This window comes from Episyrphus balteatus, chromosome 2, assembly GCF_945859705.1.
Source record: "Episyrphus balteatus chromosome 2, idEpiBalt1.1, whole genome shotgun sequence".
NCBI classification, from domain to species: Eukaryota; Metazoa; Arthropoda; class Insecta; order Diptera; family Syrphidae; genus Episyrphus; species Episyrphus balteatus.
Window position 1 is genome coordinate 52580904 of NC_079135.1, and position 13316 is coordinate 52594219.

The 13316-nt window shown below is 30.7% G+C and overlaps 1 protein-coding gene across 6 annotated transcripts in view; it reads right to left on the reverse strand.

The window, feature by feature from the left end:
- The window catches only part of LOC129912300 (somatomedin-B and thrombospondin type-1 domain-containing protein), a 159072-nt gene extending 145985 nt beyond the window's left edge, over window positions 1-13087 (reverse strand). Inside the window, exons 1-3 of one of the 6 annotated variants that reach the window (XM_055990511.1) lie at window positions 12902-13084; window positions 12404-12508; window positions 11868-12313 (exon numbers count right to left, since the gene is read on the reverse strand). In XM_055990511.1, coding sequence (XP_055846486.1) covers window positions 11868-12126 — 259 coding nt within the window. In that variant the 5' untranslated portion in view covers window positions 12127-12313; window positions 12404-12508; window positions 12902-13084. Of the gene's footprint in view, window positions 1-11867; window positions 12366-12403; window positions 12509-12901 lie in introns of all 6 variants that reach the window. The other 5 variants (XM_055990513.1, XM_055990507.1, XM_055990509.1 and 2 more) reach the window with 5 other exon arrangements.
- Window positions 13088-13316: the final 229 nt, after the last annotated feature.

The window sequence follows — 13316 nt, forward strand, 5'->3', positions numbered from 1 at the left end:
TTTCTACACTTGAACTTATGGTTAATTATGGAAGATCTTATGAAAAAATTAGGTGGACGCGGTCGTTTGAGTTTCCTCAAAAAGTTCAGTTCTAGAATACTGGTAGAATACATACTGTTGATGAGAACATGAACAATTTGGTTGACACATCGTTAATTTGCCGGCACATTAAGTGCTCTTCAGTAATTGATGTGATGATATTTCAATTTTTTACCACCCCAAAGATAGGCTCAAATCTAGCATTAAGTTCACCTCAAAAATGGAACAATTCTTACCGTGTTAACCCAGTGATATCTTAAGAAGCATGTGAAGCAAATACCTACATGAAATTGTTATGATCCCTTAGGAAGAAGAAGTATTTAAACGTTTTCATAGGATAAAACATTTTAACTGTTATATGCTATCAGAATTATTTTTAAATCAAATTTAGATTTCAATAGTTTTTTAAACTATTTTTTTTTTTTAATATTGATTTGAAGAAAAAAATTATAGGTAGTAGTCTTTTTATCCGTGAATGGAGTAAACTAAAGTTTAGCTAATACGGTGTAGAAGTCTACTTTTTCACTCTAAGCCTACAATATAAAAAAACCCAACAACTGAAGATATCTCGAACAATAAAAGATAGTGGAAAGAATTAGACTGTTTTTGAAAGAAGACAAACAGTTTTTGTTGCAAAAATTAGCTCACATAAAATAACCTCAAAAACAATCGAAAAGATTTTTTTTGCATTTTTTGGCGGTGTTATTTGAAAAACAAGAAAAGATTTAATATTTTTAACTTCGGATTCGGTTTTGGCACACTAAAAACCTTTAGAAAAAAATATAGTTTATTTGTGTCTGAAATCCTGTTAAGCAGGTGGCCATGGCATAAAGTAATAGGTAGTTTTAGTTCAGAGCCGGCTTCGGTCGTGGGTTCAACCTCAAGCTTCGGCAAAAATTTGTATCTACTAAAATCGCCAGCTTAAATGAAACCACCTAAGCAATAACATGAAACAATATTCAACTATGTCTCCCCCTCTGTGCCACATAGTTACCCCCTCCCCCCCTTCGGAACCATAACCTTGAATGTAAATTTTTGTTCTGACTTTGCTTCCGTCATTGGTAAATATTTCGCCAATCTCCGTTATTCAATAACTTAAAATTTGACAAAAGTTAAGTCACAATAAGTTATAATTTTGTTCAATCGGTAACAACTGTTAAATTCGGTCACAATAAGGACACAATTAGCGATGTCATCAATTTTTCACATTCATGCATTTGGCCTGAGGAGTACTAAATGTTCTTCCTCAGTTTCTATCTATCTCACTCTTGTGATAATGTTTTGCGTTATCTCAGCCAATGGCCTTAGTCACTAATGCCGTTAAATAAAGTGTCTGTATTTTGTCTATTTATGTAAGTTGTACTATATAAAAAACAATAATAAAATATTGTTGACTTGGGTATCTAATGTATTCTTTGACAAAAATAAATAAACACAAATAAAATTGAATACTTTCTGTATAAAATATAAAATTAGTTTTGATTCACAAAAAAAACTCAAGAACGTGTCATCTGGCAGTGTACCTGTGTACAGTATACATTCCTTATGCAGCGTTTTTATGCCAAAAGCATTATTTTTGCTTTGATAAAATAATTCTATGGTATTTTCCTGAGTCACAAGAATACTTTTGATGACGTCAATTAAGTCTTCTTTCAGCCCTGAAGCAGTTTTGCATGTTTTTTGTTTATATAACTATTGCATAAGTTTTTGATTCATTATACATAGTTTGTGCAAAAGTTCTTTTTATGCTAATGATTGTTTTTGGACTCCAGTATAAATATTAAAATAATAATTACTCTGAAACCATAATAGCATTGAAAATATATAATTTCGTTCTTCTTTCCTAGAAGAATCCTTTTTAGTTCATTATAATTTAATAGCTTTAACCGTTTTCAAATAATGTGTTCAGTTTGTTTAATTATATAAAATAAGAAAATTAGAAGACTAGGCAGAGGAGGCAGATAGGAGTGATGGCTTATTGCTTAACAGAGTCAACAGCAATCAACCACATCTTCAAACTGAAAAAAAAGTTCTTTGTTTACACTTCCCACTTCGGCTCTATACCCTTCAATTTCATGTGTCAAAACACTTTCAAGAGCACTCAAAACCCTCTGCAATTTGCATTCATTCAGAATACATACATATACCATGTAATGATACACAATACATGTATACCATATGCATGTATCCAACAACATATTGTTTTAGCGGTAAGTGTGTGTTAATACAAAAGCATCATTATCACACATATAATAATGAAATTCCACAGACCTTCAAAGATCCAGTGTTTCTCTCTAAAATACAAATGAGACAGGACAATCTATATAGAAATATCTGTGTATATATGAAAAACAAAATTTTGTGATAATGAAGCTATAACAACCAAGCTCCACCACCATCATAATAATTCATATCATATCTGTTTGTCTTTAACTCTTTAGGTATATATATGTATTAAATTTTGGAATTCTCATGACCAAAAAGGACATCACAATCACAATGCAGATTGGATGTGGGTTTCCTTGCTTTTGCTAACTATATTAAGGATATGCTTTTGCTCCTTGATGGTATTCGAGCCCAGATAAAGCCACAGTTTTAGTTGAAAATCATCACGCATCAAGAAATTCATTCAATTCAGGCATTAATAATAGTGTAGACGACTTTTTGCTTTATCTATCATTTAACTTTGTTGCATGTCATACTCATATCATTCTATTGCCAATGACTTTCATTGGGAATTTCAGCAGGCAAAAGGGCGACAAGCGACAAGCACAAGTACGTTTGCTAAGAACTTAGTGTTGTGTACATTACACAAACTCGTATGGTAAGGATATTCAGGGAGAGGAGAATGAATTGAATGTGTGTGTGTGAATGACTTTGTGAGTTTTTGATAAAGTATACATACATCAGGATTAAGTTGCTGTCAGCTGTTGTTATTTCAACAAATTGATGTAAAAGCAAAGTATTTTGTTTCATGTGGAGTTTTTTGGGTTGGGGTCGAAATTCTGTATGTTGCAAAATTCTGTATTCAAAATACTGTATGCCAAAATACTGTATGTCAAAATTCTGTATGTGCAAAATGCTGTAGGAACAAAATTCTGAAAGTCAAAATTCTGTACAGCAAAATTCTGGTTGGTCAAAATACTGTATTTCAAAATTCTGTACATCAAAATTCTGTAAATCAAAATTCTGTAAAAATGCTGTAAAAAAATATAGTTTTGATAATGTAAAAAAGTACGCGCGCACTTTTTTACATTATCAAAACTATATTTTTTTACAGCATTTTTACAGAATTTTGATATACAGTATTTTGCCGTACAGAATTTTACAAAACAGAATTTTGCATGTCAGTATTTTGTTGATACAGTATTTTGACGTACAGAATTTTGTATTTACAGTATAATGACGTACAGAATTATGGTATTACAGTATTTTGACCCCACAGAATTTTGTCGTACAGAATTTTGACAAGCAGAATTATGACCCGCTCCCGAGTTTTTTTTGGGTTGGGGTCGAAATTCTGTATGGGCCAAAATTCGGATTCCAAAATTCTGTATTCCAAAATTCTGTATTTTAAAATTCTGTAAATTCAAAATTCTGTATTTTAAAATTCTGTAAATTCATAATTCTGTAAACACAAAATTCTGTATTTTAAAATTCTGTAAATTCATAATTCTGTAAACACAAAATTCTGGATTTCAAAATTCTGTATTTCCAAAATTCTGTACTCCAAAATTCTGTAAATGATAAAAGAAAAATTGTTTTAATAATGAAAAAAGTGCGCACTTTTTTCATTATCAAAACAATTTTTCTTTTATCATTTACAGAATTTTGGAGTACAGATTTTTGATATTTTCTATGCAGAACCTTGAAGCAGTTTGCGTTCGACAGCTTAAGTTAAGTGTTATGCGTTAATCGTGATATAAAATGAAAAATATTAAATCATTAAAACCTAATAAAGAAAAGGATAAATTGTGTGTCAATGGTTTTATGTTTAATAACGAAGAAAGATCAACTTAAAAAAAAAACATGGAAAATGAAAATATTTTTTTAATGAAAAATCTCGGAATTTTGAGGAAAAAAAATTGAATTTTTTGAGAAAAATAAAGTTCAAGCCAGCAGAACATGAAAATCTCGGAAAATTCATCGGAAAATGGAGCGCTTAATTCAATGGAAAATATTAAATCATTAAAACCTAATAAAGAAAAGGATAAATTGTGTGTCAATGGTTTTATGTTTAATAACGAAGAAAGATCAACTTAAAAAAAAAACATGGAAAATGAAAATATTTTTTTAATGAAAAATCTCGGAATTTTGCGGAAAAAAAATTGAATTTTTTGAGAAAAATAAAGTTCAAGCCAGCAGAACATGAAAATCTCGGAAAATTCATCGGAAAATGGAGCGCTTAATTCAAATTAGTCGAACATTCAATGATTTATGTCCAATTATTTTGAAAAATTGGAATTTTTTGAAAAAAAAAAACAAATTCAATTTAATAGAACATGAATTTGTATGGAAAATGAAAATATTTTTTTTTTTAATGGAAAATCTCGGAAATTTTTTTTTCAAAAATTGGGTACTTAACTTAAATTAGTTAAGTACTTAATTATTCAAGATAATTTGAAAAAATTTTTTTTTTTCAAAATTAACAGAAAAAAAATTATTTTTGTAAAAAAATTTTTTTTTTTGAATTTTTGTTTGGCACCTAAATATTATAACCCGAATTTTTTACTAACAGTTTAAGGAATTTTCTGCTAATTGCTCTGCTAACTATAAATCGAGTTAGCAGAACATTAAGTTTTTCCAAAAGTAGGGGAGCACTTGATATAATTTTGGGGTACTTGCTCTGCTTACATGCTCTGGGACATGTTTTAATGTAGAGATTTAGAATTACAGAATTTTTAAAAGCAGAATATTGGATTTGCAGAATTTTGAAAAACAGAATTTTGGATTTACAGAATTTTGAAATACAGAATAATAGAAAAGCAGAATAATGGCATACAGAATTATGTTCATACAGAATTTTTTCTTCAGATTCAGAATGTTGGTCATACAGAATTTTGGAATACAGAATAACGACCCGTTCCCGTTTTTTTTTTATTATTTATTATAAAAGATAGTTGGTCAGTTTTTGCATTATTATCTTATGTGCGGGTATTTCGATGCGTCATGTTTAATTTTTTTCGAAATTTTTTTTAAAGTAAAGTTCTTATAGAGTTACCTTTAGTTATGAATCTTGTCTCAAACTATTTTTAGATAGCCCGCGATACTTGATACTTGGGACAAATTTAAGAAACTATAGTTTGAGTACAACATTTTAAACAACAGAAAAACTTCTGTTCACTGTGGCGTATACGTGTTTTTTTTTTTTTTTTTAAATTTAATATTTATCTCTTCTACAACTCTGTTCGAAAAATGTTGGTCAAACATTTTATAACACTTTTCGGATGTAGTTCGTGGAATAAATGTGAACTACATGTTCACATACTTCATAAAAGTCAATGTTTTTATAAATAAACTCGTTAAAGCAGTCCTAAATAATATAATTAGTGAAAGAATTGGCAAAACTTTTTCAGAGTGCATTGAAAGACTAATGTCAAGCTTTAAAATATGTAAAATTAAACTTTTATGACTTAAAATAATATTTACATTTTTCAATTTTTAAGGTTCAAAAGCACACATTTGAAAAAAATCGAAAAATAAATTCAGATTATTGCAGTATAAAAACTAAAAAGCAGCTTCAGGTAAATGAAAACTTTTCTTATTTTTCTATACCAATCTACATTCCTTTCCTTTTTACTTACTTACCTCCTCGTGCTGAGTTTATTTTAAACAACTTTGTATTCCAGTGATTCATTTGATTGAGCATATTTTTACAATTTAATAAACTTTCTCCTCATACTTTATGTTTTAAAGAGTCAAAGACAAAAAAAAAAATTTATCTTTTTCCATCTTTAATTCAAGTTAAACTATGAACTGAAGTACTACAAAGAAAATAGTAAAATGAGGGCATAACGTGGAGTGTTTATCTTTGATGTAGATAATCAAATTGAAGAAATACCTTTAACACGTAAATTATTGTAATAACATCATTAAGACACATTAAAAGATGAAGGTAAAGCACCGCACATTTTGTATGGGAAGTGGCCCTCGGTGAAATTGTCCGAAATCTTAGTATGTTGTTCTGTTGGAGCTCCTGATCAAAAGCCGATATGCGCAGAAAGTCGAAAAATGGACACTTTTTAAGATAACGGGTTTTTTCCGATGACTATCTTAAACCTTTTATAAGGGATAGTAAGTCTCTATATTGTGTTTTGGGCTATTTTTAGTGGAATCCATAGGTTTTTAGGGTAGCTGAAACCGAATCCGAAGTTCATTCTGCCCCATCAAGTCAGTTTTTCAAGATAACCTCAAAAAATGTCAAGGCCTCGAAATTTTTGTTTTAATCTGGGAGTGCGACTATTTTAAATATATGTTTTTCGGGTCGCTGAAGCCAGATTTGAAGTCTATTTTGCTCTATCACGTCAGGTTTCCGCGATAACCTTAAAAAAATGTGTTCGTTTCTTTTTTAAGGTAATCTCGAAAACCTGACGTGATAGAGAAAAATAGACTTCGAATCTTGCTTCAGCGACCCGAAAAACATATAATTAACATATTCGCACTCCCAGATTTAAAAAAAAATTTCGAGGCTGAAACATTTTTTGAGTTTATTTTGAAAAACTGACGTGATGGGGCAGAATGGACTTCGGATTCGGTTTCAGCTACCCTAAAAACCTATGGATTCCACTAAAAAATAGCCCAAAACACAATATAGAGAGTTACTATCCCTTATAAAAGGTTTGAGATAGTCATCGGAAAAAACCCGTTATCTTAAAAACTGTCCATTTTTCGACTTTCTGCGCATATCGGATTTTGATCAGGAGCTTCAACAGAACAACATACTAAGATTTCGGACAATTTCACCGAGGGCCACTTCTCATACAAGATGGGCGGTGTCCTTTGAAGGATCTGAATTACATATGTATATGATCATTAAAAACCAAGCAAATGGCATTTTTTTTTTTATTTTTAAATATATTTTAAAGAGATTCAAAATATAAAACTTTATGATCTGAGTAGTAGGTACGACGAAAGTTTACTCTGGTCTGGAAAAATATCTACCGCATTTTTACTGTAGAGAATTGTTGGCAGCAATGCAATTTTAAATAGGTAGGTACTCAAAGTTCCAACAGATCCGAAAAAGGACAGTGTGTATAGAAACTTGAATTACTTCCCAAGTTAAGACTAAAACAGAGTCGAAATTTCTAATATGTGATTCACTTAAGAGGAAAAACCCTTTCATCAAAAATATGCGCACTGTCTTACTTAATTCCATAACCATTTTGTGTTGTACCATACTTTGTGCACAATTGACGATGTTGTGAGAACAACCAACATGCTTCTCCCAGAATTTTACTATTTATTATAATTACAAAAAAAAATGTTCTTCTTTGATCAAAAGCTATAATTAAGAACGAAAATAAAACTTCAACCATAAAAAGATTTATTTTCTCTCTTTCTATCAGGGATGTTTACTTATATCCAGTTGGAATGCAATAAACGAAGAAATTTATTTTATATCATTGTCTACTTTTTGTCAGCTGTTTGGGTAGCAATAAAATAGTTTAAGGTATGTATTTGATTGCTACTCACAAACGTTCAAACGCACATGAGCATAACAACAGTTGAGGTAGACGAAAAAAAAACTCGCTGTGCGTTGTTATTACATCACATACCTACATAAAACTACATGGACTTGATGTGAAACAAAAAGAACTTTTTCCAAACTTCTCTTCAATTTATCTTTCGCAATTTAAAAGGATTTGACAGTATTAAGTTGGGATGTTTTTTTTTTTTTTTTTAATTTAGGTATATTGTTTTAATTTTTAAAGCGTTCTGCAAATAGGTACAACATGTTTTTGAAATTCACTTTGTCAATAATCATTTATTAAGTCTTGCAATCGACAGTCAAAGCAAAAAGTAAATAAAACTGGGACCGAAAATAAAAATTGAAGAGTTGAAGTGGCTACAAAGCTACAACTTTGAAGGACTTTGAGGATTGTAAGAATTTGAATTTTAGTTAAAAATTATTTTTTAAATTTAATGTAGTAGTTAAAATCTTTATAAAGAAAAACCACTTAAGTTTGAATGGTTAATTAAAGCTTTTACTCCATGTATATATCCTTTTTTGTCAACAATTTTCATTACGATATTTCATTTTAAATTAAAATTATTTCACTCACAGTTTAATTAACCAAAGTGAGATGGTTGAACGAAAGTAACGCAAAGTAACATTTCTATTGACATTTTTTTATGATATGACAAATTCGACATAATGTACATAGATAATGGAGTTGATAAGAAAATTTGTGAGATTTGTTTGCATTTTATTATTACTCCAAGTGTCTTCTTCCTTTATTCGGCGCTGTTAAAATCTGGATATCGAAATGATCAATAATCTCTGCTTTACACTAGTGATCCGCATTTGGGGTGTGCACTGTATGCAGTGTTGATCGCCAGAAAAACCTGGAAAACTCGTTACTGGCTACGTGAAGAAAATATTTAATGTCCCAACTTACCATTCTTACCATCTTCAACTTACTTTGTAAAAATGCCAACTGCAACTCATCACTAAATCTAATAGCTAAACTCTATTAAGAAAACTGATGTTCGTCGATTTCTAAGCTTTTTTTAATATCTCTCATATAAGATTTTCGAGATATTGCAATATTCTCGAAAACGGCTCTAAAAGATTTTGACTAAACATTGTTAATATTATAATTATGAGCAATTTGCATAAAACTAAATTTTCAATACTATTAATCTTTTTACATGTTCGATTATATAGGTATACTAGGATTATACTTTACAAATTTTCATTAAACATTTTGGAAGCGCAATATCTTATGTATTTGTTGTATTGAGACCTTGAAAATGATCACACCTCAGAAAATAACAAGTTAGGTATGTATGTCTAATGTCTGTTATGAATGAGAATTTCTGACCTAATTGTGAAGACGCCAAGACTTGCCAATAAAAGTTTGAATAGCTATGTGTTACAATAATTGACTAAAACCGAAAAAGGAAATACATGCCCACTCGTTCGGTTTTGATAACAAATCGATAGTTTTATATTTAAATCGAACAGGTGGTATTTTCGTATTTTTGGTACATATTCACAATCTGATCTATAATAATTCAAATAGGTAGGTACCTAATATTACAAATGAATAATAGTCTCACATCTCACTTCCAAGCCAAGAAATTCTTTAACTTTTGTTTTTCAATTTCTTTTATCATTATCACTGTTCGCGTACTATAGTATGCATGTTATTGCAGATAACAGCACAAAACAGACATTATTATAATTGCAGATTCAACAAATTCTCTTGAGTGAGAAAAATATTTGTATATACAAATTTGCATTGGATTTTGTACTTTCTTTATTTACAGTTCACATGGAGTTTTCACAACGAAATCCATATAAGTTAGTAAAAGAGACATGGTCAGCAGTGAAAAAAGTTTCATATCTCTTTAAATTTTCTCTTGATGGGACCCTTTATACCTCGGTGCATTGAGTGTCCCAAAATATATGTAGGTATATTATAATTTCAATTTGTTAGTCATTCATAAGAAGTAAAAGAAATCACAACAAAAACATTACTGTTAAAAAAGGAGCCAAGTTCTCCTATGTTGAAATTATGCTGGCACAAAAAGTACTGAGATGTAAAAGTGTACCAAGTTCTAAAGTTTGGGTTCAAATTCGTATCAATACAATTTTACTTCCTCTAACTCGAACAAATTATGACATCCGGTGATAGTTCGACTTAGAGAGAGTCTACTGTATTTCCTATTCTCGAAAAAAAAACATCATCGATGGGTGAGCTACTTAGACAAAAATTAACACTTTTTACTCTTTATCCTTTTTTGTTTACCCTCAGGTTAAATTAAAAGAAAAATAGAAATGTGAAGTTCAATTCAAACTAAAATGCTTTTAAAACAGGCAATTTTATCATAATATCATAAAATCTTATTCGTAGTAACCTTAATTTGTATTAATTTCCATTAAAGACTAGAAAAGGGATTTCCATCTGTGTTGAAATTCAAATCAGAGAGAAATACTTAGTTCTAATTTATTATTGAAAAAAGCTTAGTAAGTAAACAAAACATCTTTAACTGAGAAAAGAAGCTCTAGAATGTTATCAGTTTCTACAAAAATGACTTTTTCTTTGAATATTGTATTTCCACTCGAACTGAATACTTAGCTATATAACTATTACTAGGTATATGTATACATTAGTAGAGACATTTTTGTATAAAGAAAATATGTAATTGAAACGGTCAAAGGGTACACTATACTTTCTTATTTATTTAATGCACAATTTATTACTTGCGATATAGGTACTATATATCAAGTTATGCATTCGTACAAAAAAAAAAAGTTGAGATAACATTTTTCCATGACATTACGATGGTAGACAATGCCAAAAAAGTGGGTCCCGGAAGTCCGTCTGTCTGTCAGTCTGTCAGTCTGTCAGTCTGTCAGTCTGTCAGTCTGTCAGTCTGTCAGTCTGTCAGTCTGTCAGTCTGTCAGTCTGTCAGTCTGTCAGTCTGTCAGTCTGTCAGTCTGTCAGTCTGTCAGTCTGTCAGTCTGTCAGTCTGTCAGTCTGTCAGTCTGTCAGTCTGTCAGTCTGTCAGTCTGTCAGTCTGTCAGTCTGTCAGTCTGTCAGTCTGTCAGTCTGTCAGTCTGTCAGTCTGTCAGTCTGTCAGTCTGTCAGTCTGTCAGTCTGTCAGTCTGTCAGTCTGTCAGTCTGTCAGTCTGTCAGTCTGTCAGTCTGTCAGTCTGTCAGTCTGTCAGTCTGTCAGTCTGTCAGTCTGTCAGTCTGTCAGTCTGTCAGTCTGTCAGTCTGTCAGTCTGTCAGTCTGTCAGTCTGTCAGTCTGTCAGTCTGTCTGTCAGTCTGTCTGTCTGTCTGTATAAGGAGCTACAGCCTAAACGGATGGACCGATTAATGTCAAACTTGGTATGTAGCGTTATTTGGCGACTCTCCAGAGGGGTTTTTGGAATTAATTTTTTTGAACCAAAAATAAAGGTACTTGTCATATACCGATTTTAGTAAAATTGAAATATCTCGAAAACAGCTCTAACGATTTTGTTTAAAAAATTCGAATGTTAGTTTTAAGCTAAGGTTTATCTTCCAATGAAAAAAATTTTGTTTGAAAATCATTATTAACGGTACCTGCTATAGAACCGTTTTTTTTTCAAATCCGATTATCTCCGAAACTGCTTATTCGATTTCAACGAAGCTTTTTGTGAAGAAGCATTTATATAATTTAAATATAAGCCAAAAATAAAATTTTGAAAAAAATAATTTTTGGATTTTTAAAAAAATTTTGAAAATTTTTTTTTGAAAAATCAAATTTTCGAATTGAATTTTTTTGAAATTTTGTTTTTAGATGTTGATAAGTGATTTCTTCAGAATGGCATACCAATTTAATTTAAAACTTTTTTTCCAAAAAATTATTTATAAAAAATTTGTTCTTATAAAAAACGGCTCTAACGATTTTGAAAATTTTTTTTCTAAAAATGCATCTTAATATATCAATCAAAACTGCATACTTGTTTTGGAGGGCAATTTAATTTCAGATTTTATTTTATTTTTTTAAAAAACGAGTTTTATTTTTTTTTTCCAAATTTCTATATAAAAAGTCTTAAAAATTTAAGCAACTTTAACTCTAAGAGCAAGTTCGTGCGACCCAGTCGTGCATTTTATTTTTTATTTAGCCTTACCTCCACAATGATTTTTAAAATCCTCGCAACAATCGCCAAGTTTCAAACAAGCGTGATCACAATAGCACGGCTTATCGTTGAGATCTTCAACTATTGCATTAATTGGTGCCTTTTGAACAACACACGAGGAATCACGACCATTGCAACATAATTGTGCCTCACGACAGGATCCAGCCGAAACTGCATTGAATGGCGAAGAAGCAATCAGAATTAAGTTGATGCACATGCATATAAAAGTTGTTGAATTAATTCTCGCCATTTTTTCACACGGTATAATACTAAACTTAGGTTATAGCTTTTTTTCAATTTTCTTTATGAAGCACTCAACAAATTACACAAAGGAATAACACAAATAAACGAACGAACGAAATAATTTATTGATTGCCGGCAAGGTGAACGTTTCTTAATTTATCGCTTAGGGGGTAACTTTTAACATGGAAGCAGAGCTGAATATAAAGTGAATTTTTATAAATTTCTAGGAAAACAATAAGAAGGAAACTAAAAAATAAAAATTTATTTAATTTAGAACTAGAAACCGTTTGCAGAATAATTAAGGCGGTTAATGCGGGCAATGTTCATTTCGCTATACAACAATGCAGTATATGCGCGTTACGGGATTCAGAATCAAAATATTGAAATTCCTGTTTTTGGTAATGAGATTGGTTAGCGAACAGCTGGCGTCAATATGTGGTATACCCGAGTGTCCTGATGATGGAAACAACAAAGACAGCTGATTAGAATAGGCGCATTATTAAGTTGAAACTAAGCGGTTTTCGGCTAAATCAATTTTTTCATATAAAAAATAAGCTGATTTTTTTATTAACAACTAGCTATTTTCAATTTTATTCATAAAAAAATAATTAATCTGTTTTAACAGTTTGTCAACCGTATAAACAGAAGTACTGCATTTATAGCTGCTTTACTACACATACAAAATGTATTGTTTACAAACTTTCAGAAACACTCGGATATACCCACAAACGCGCGCATTGTTAAAAAAAAGAACATAAAAACGTCACAATTAATTCACACACCTTCATTTACGACTCGACATGAAACAAAAGAAAACTTTAATGAAACTTCTTTTCAATTCATTCCTCCCAAAGTGTGTAAATAACATTAATTTATTCAAGTTGGCGTTACCAAGTTGTATTAACGTTTCTTTAAAGCGCGTTCTCTTTTATACCAATCCCGTGAAATGTCCTGCGACAACGACAGACCGATGAGGAATGAGAATTGTTTGGATTTTGGAATTGAATGAAGGTTTTTGCGATGCAATCGAGAAGAATGAAAGTTTAAGAGAACTTTGGCGAAGCAAAGAGTAAAATTTGGTCCTTTTCCTACAGGATTGGAATTTGGAATTGGAACTTGAACTGGAAACTTTGAAGTAGCTACAAAGCAACAAAAATACTTGTAGTTTTCATCATTCATATTATTTAATCTAAGCTA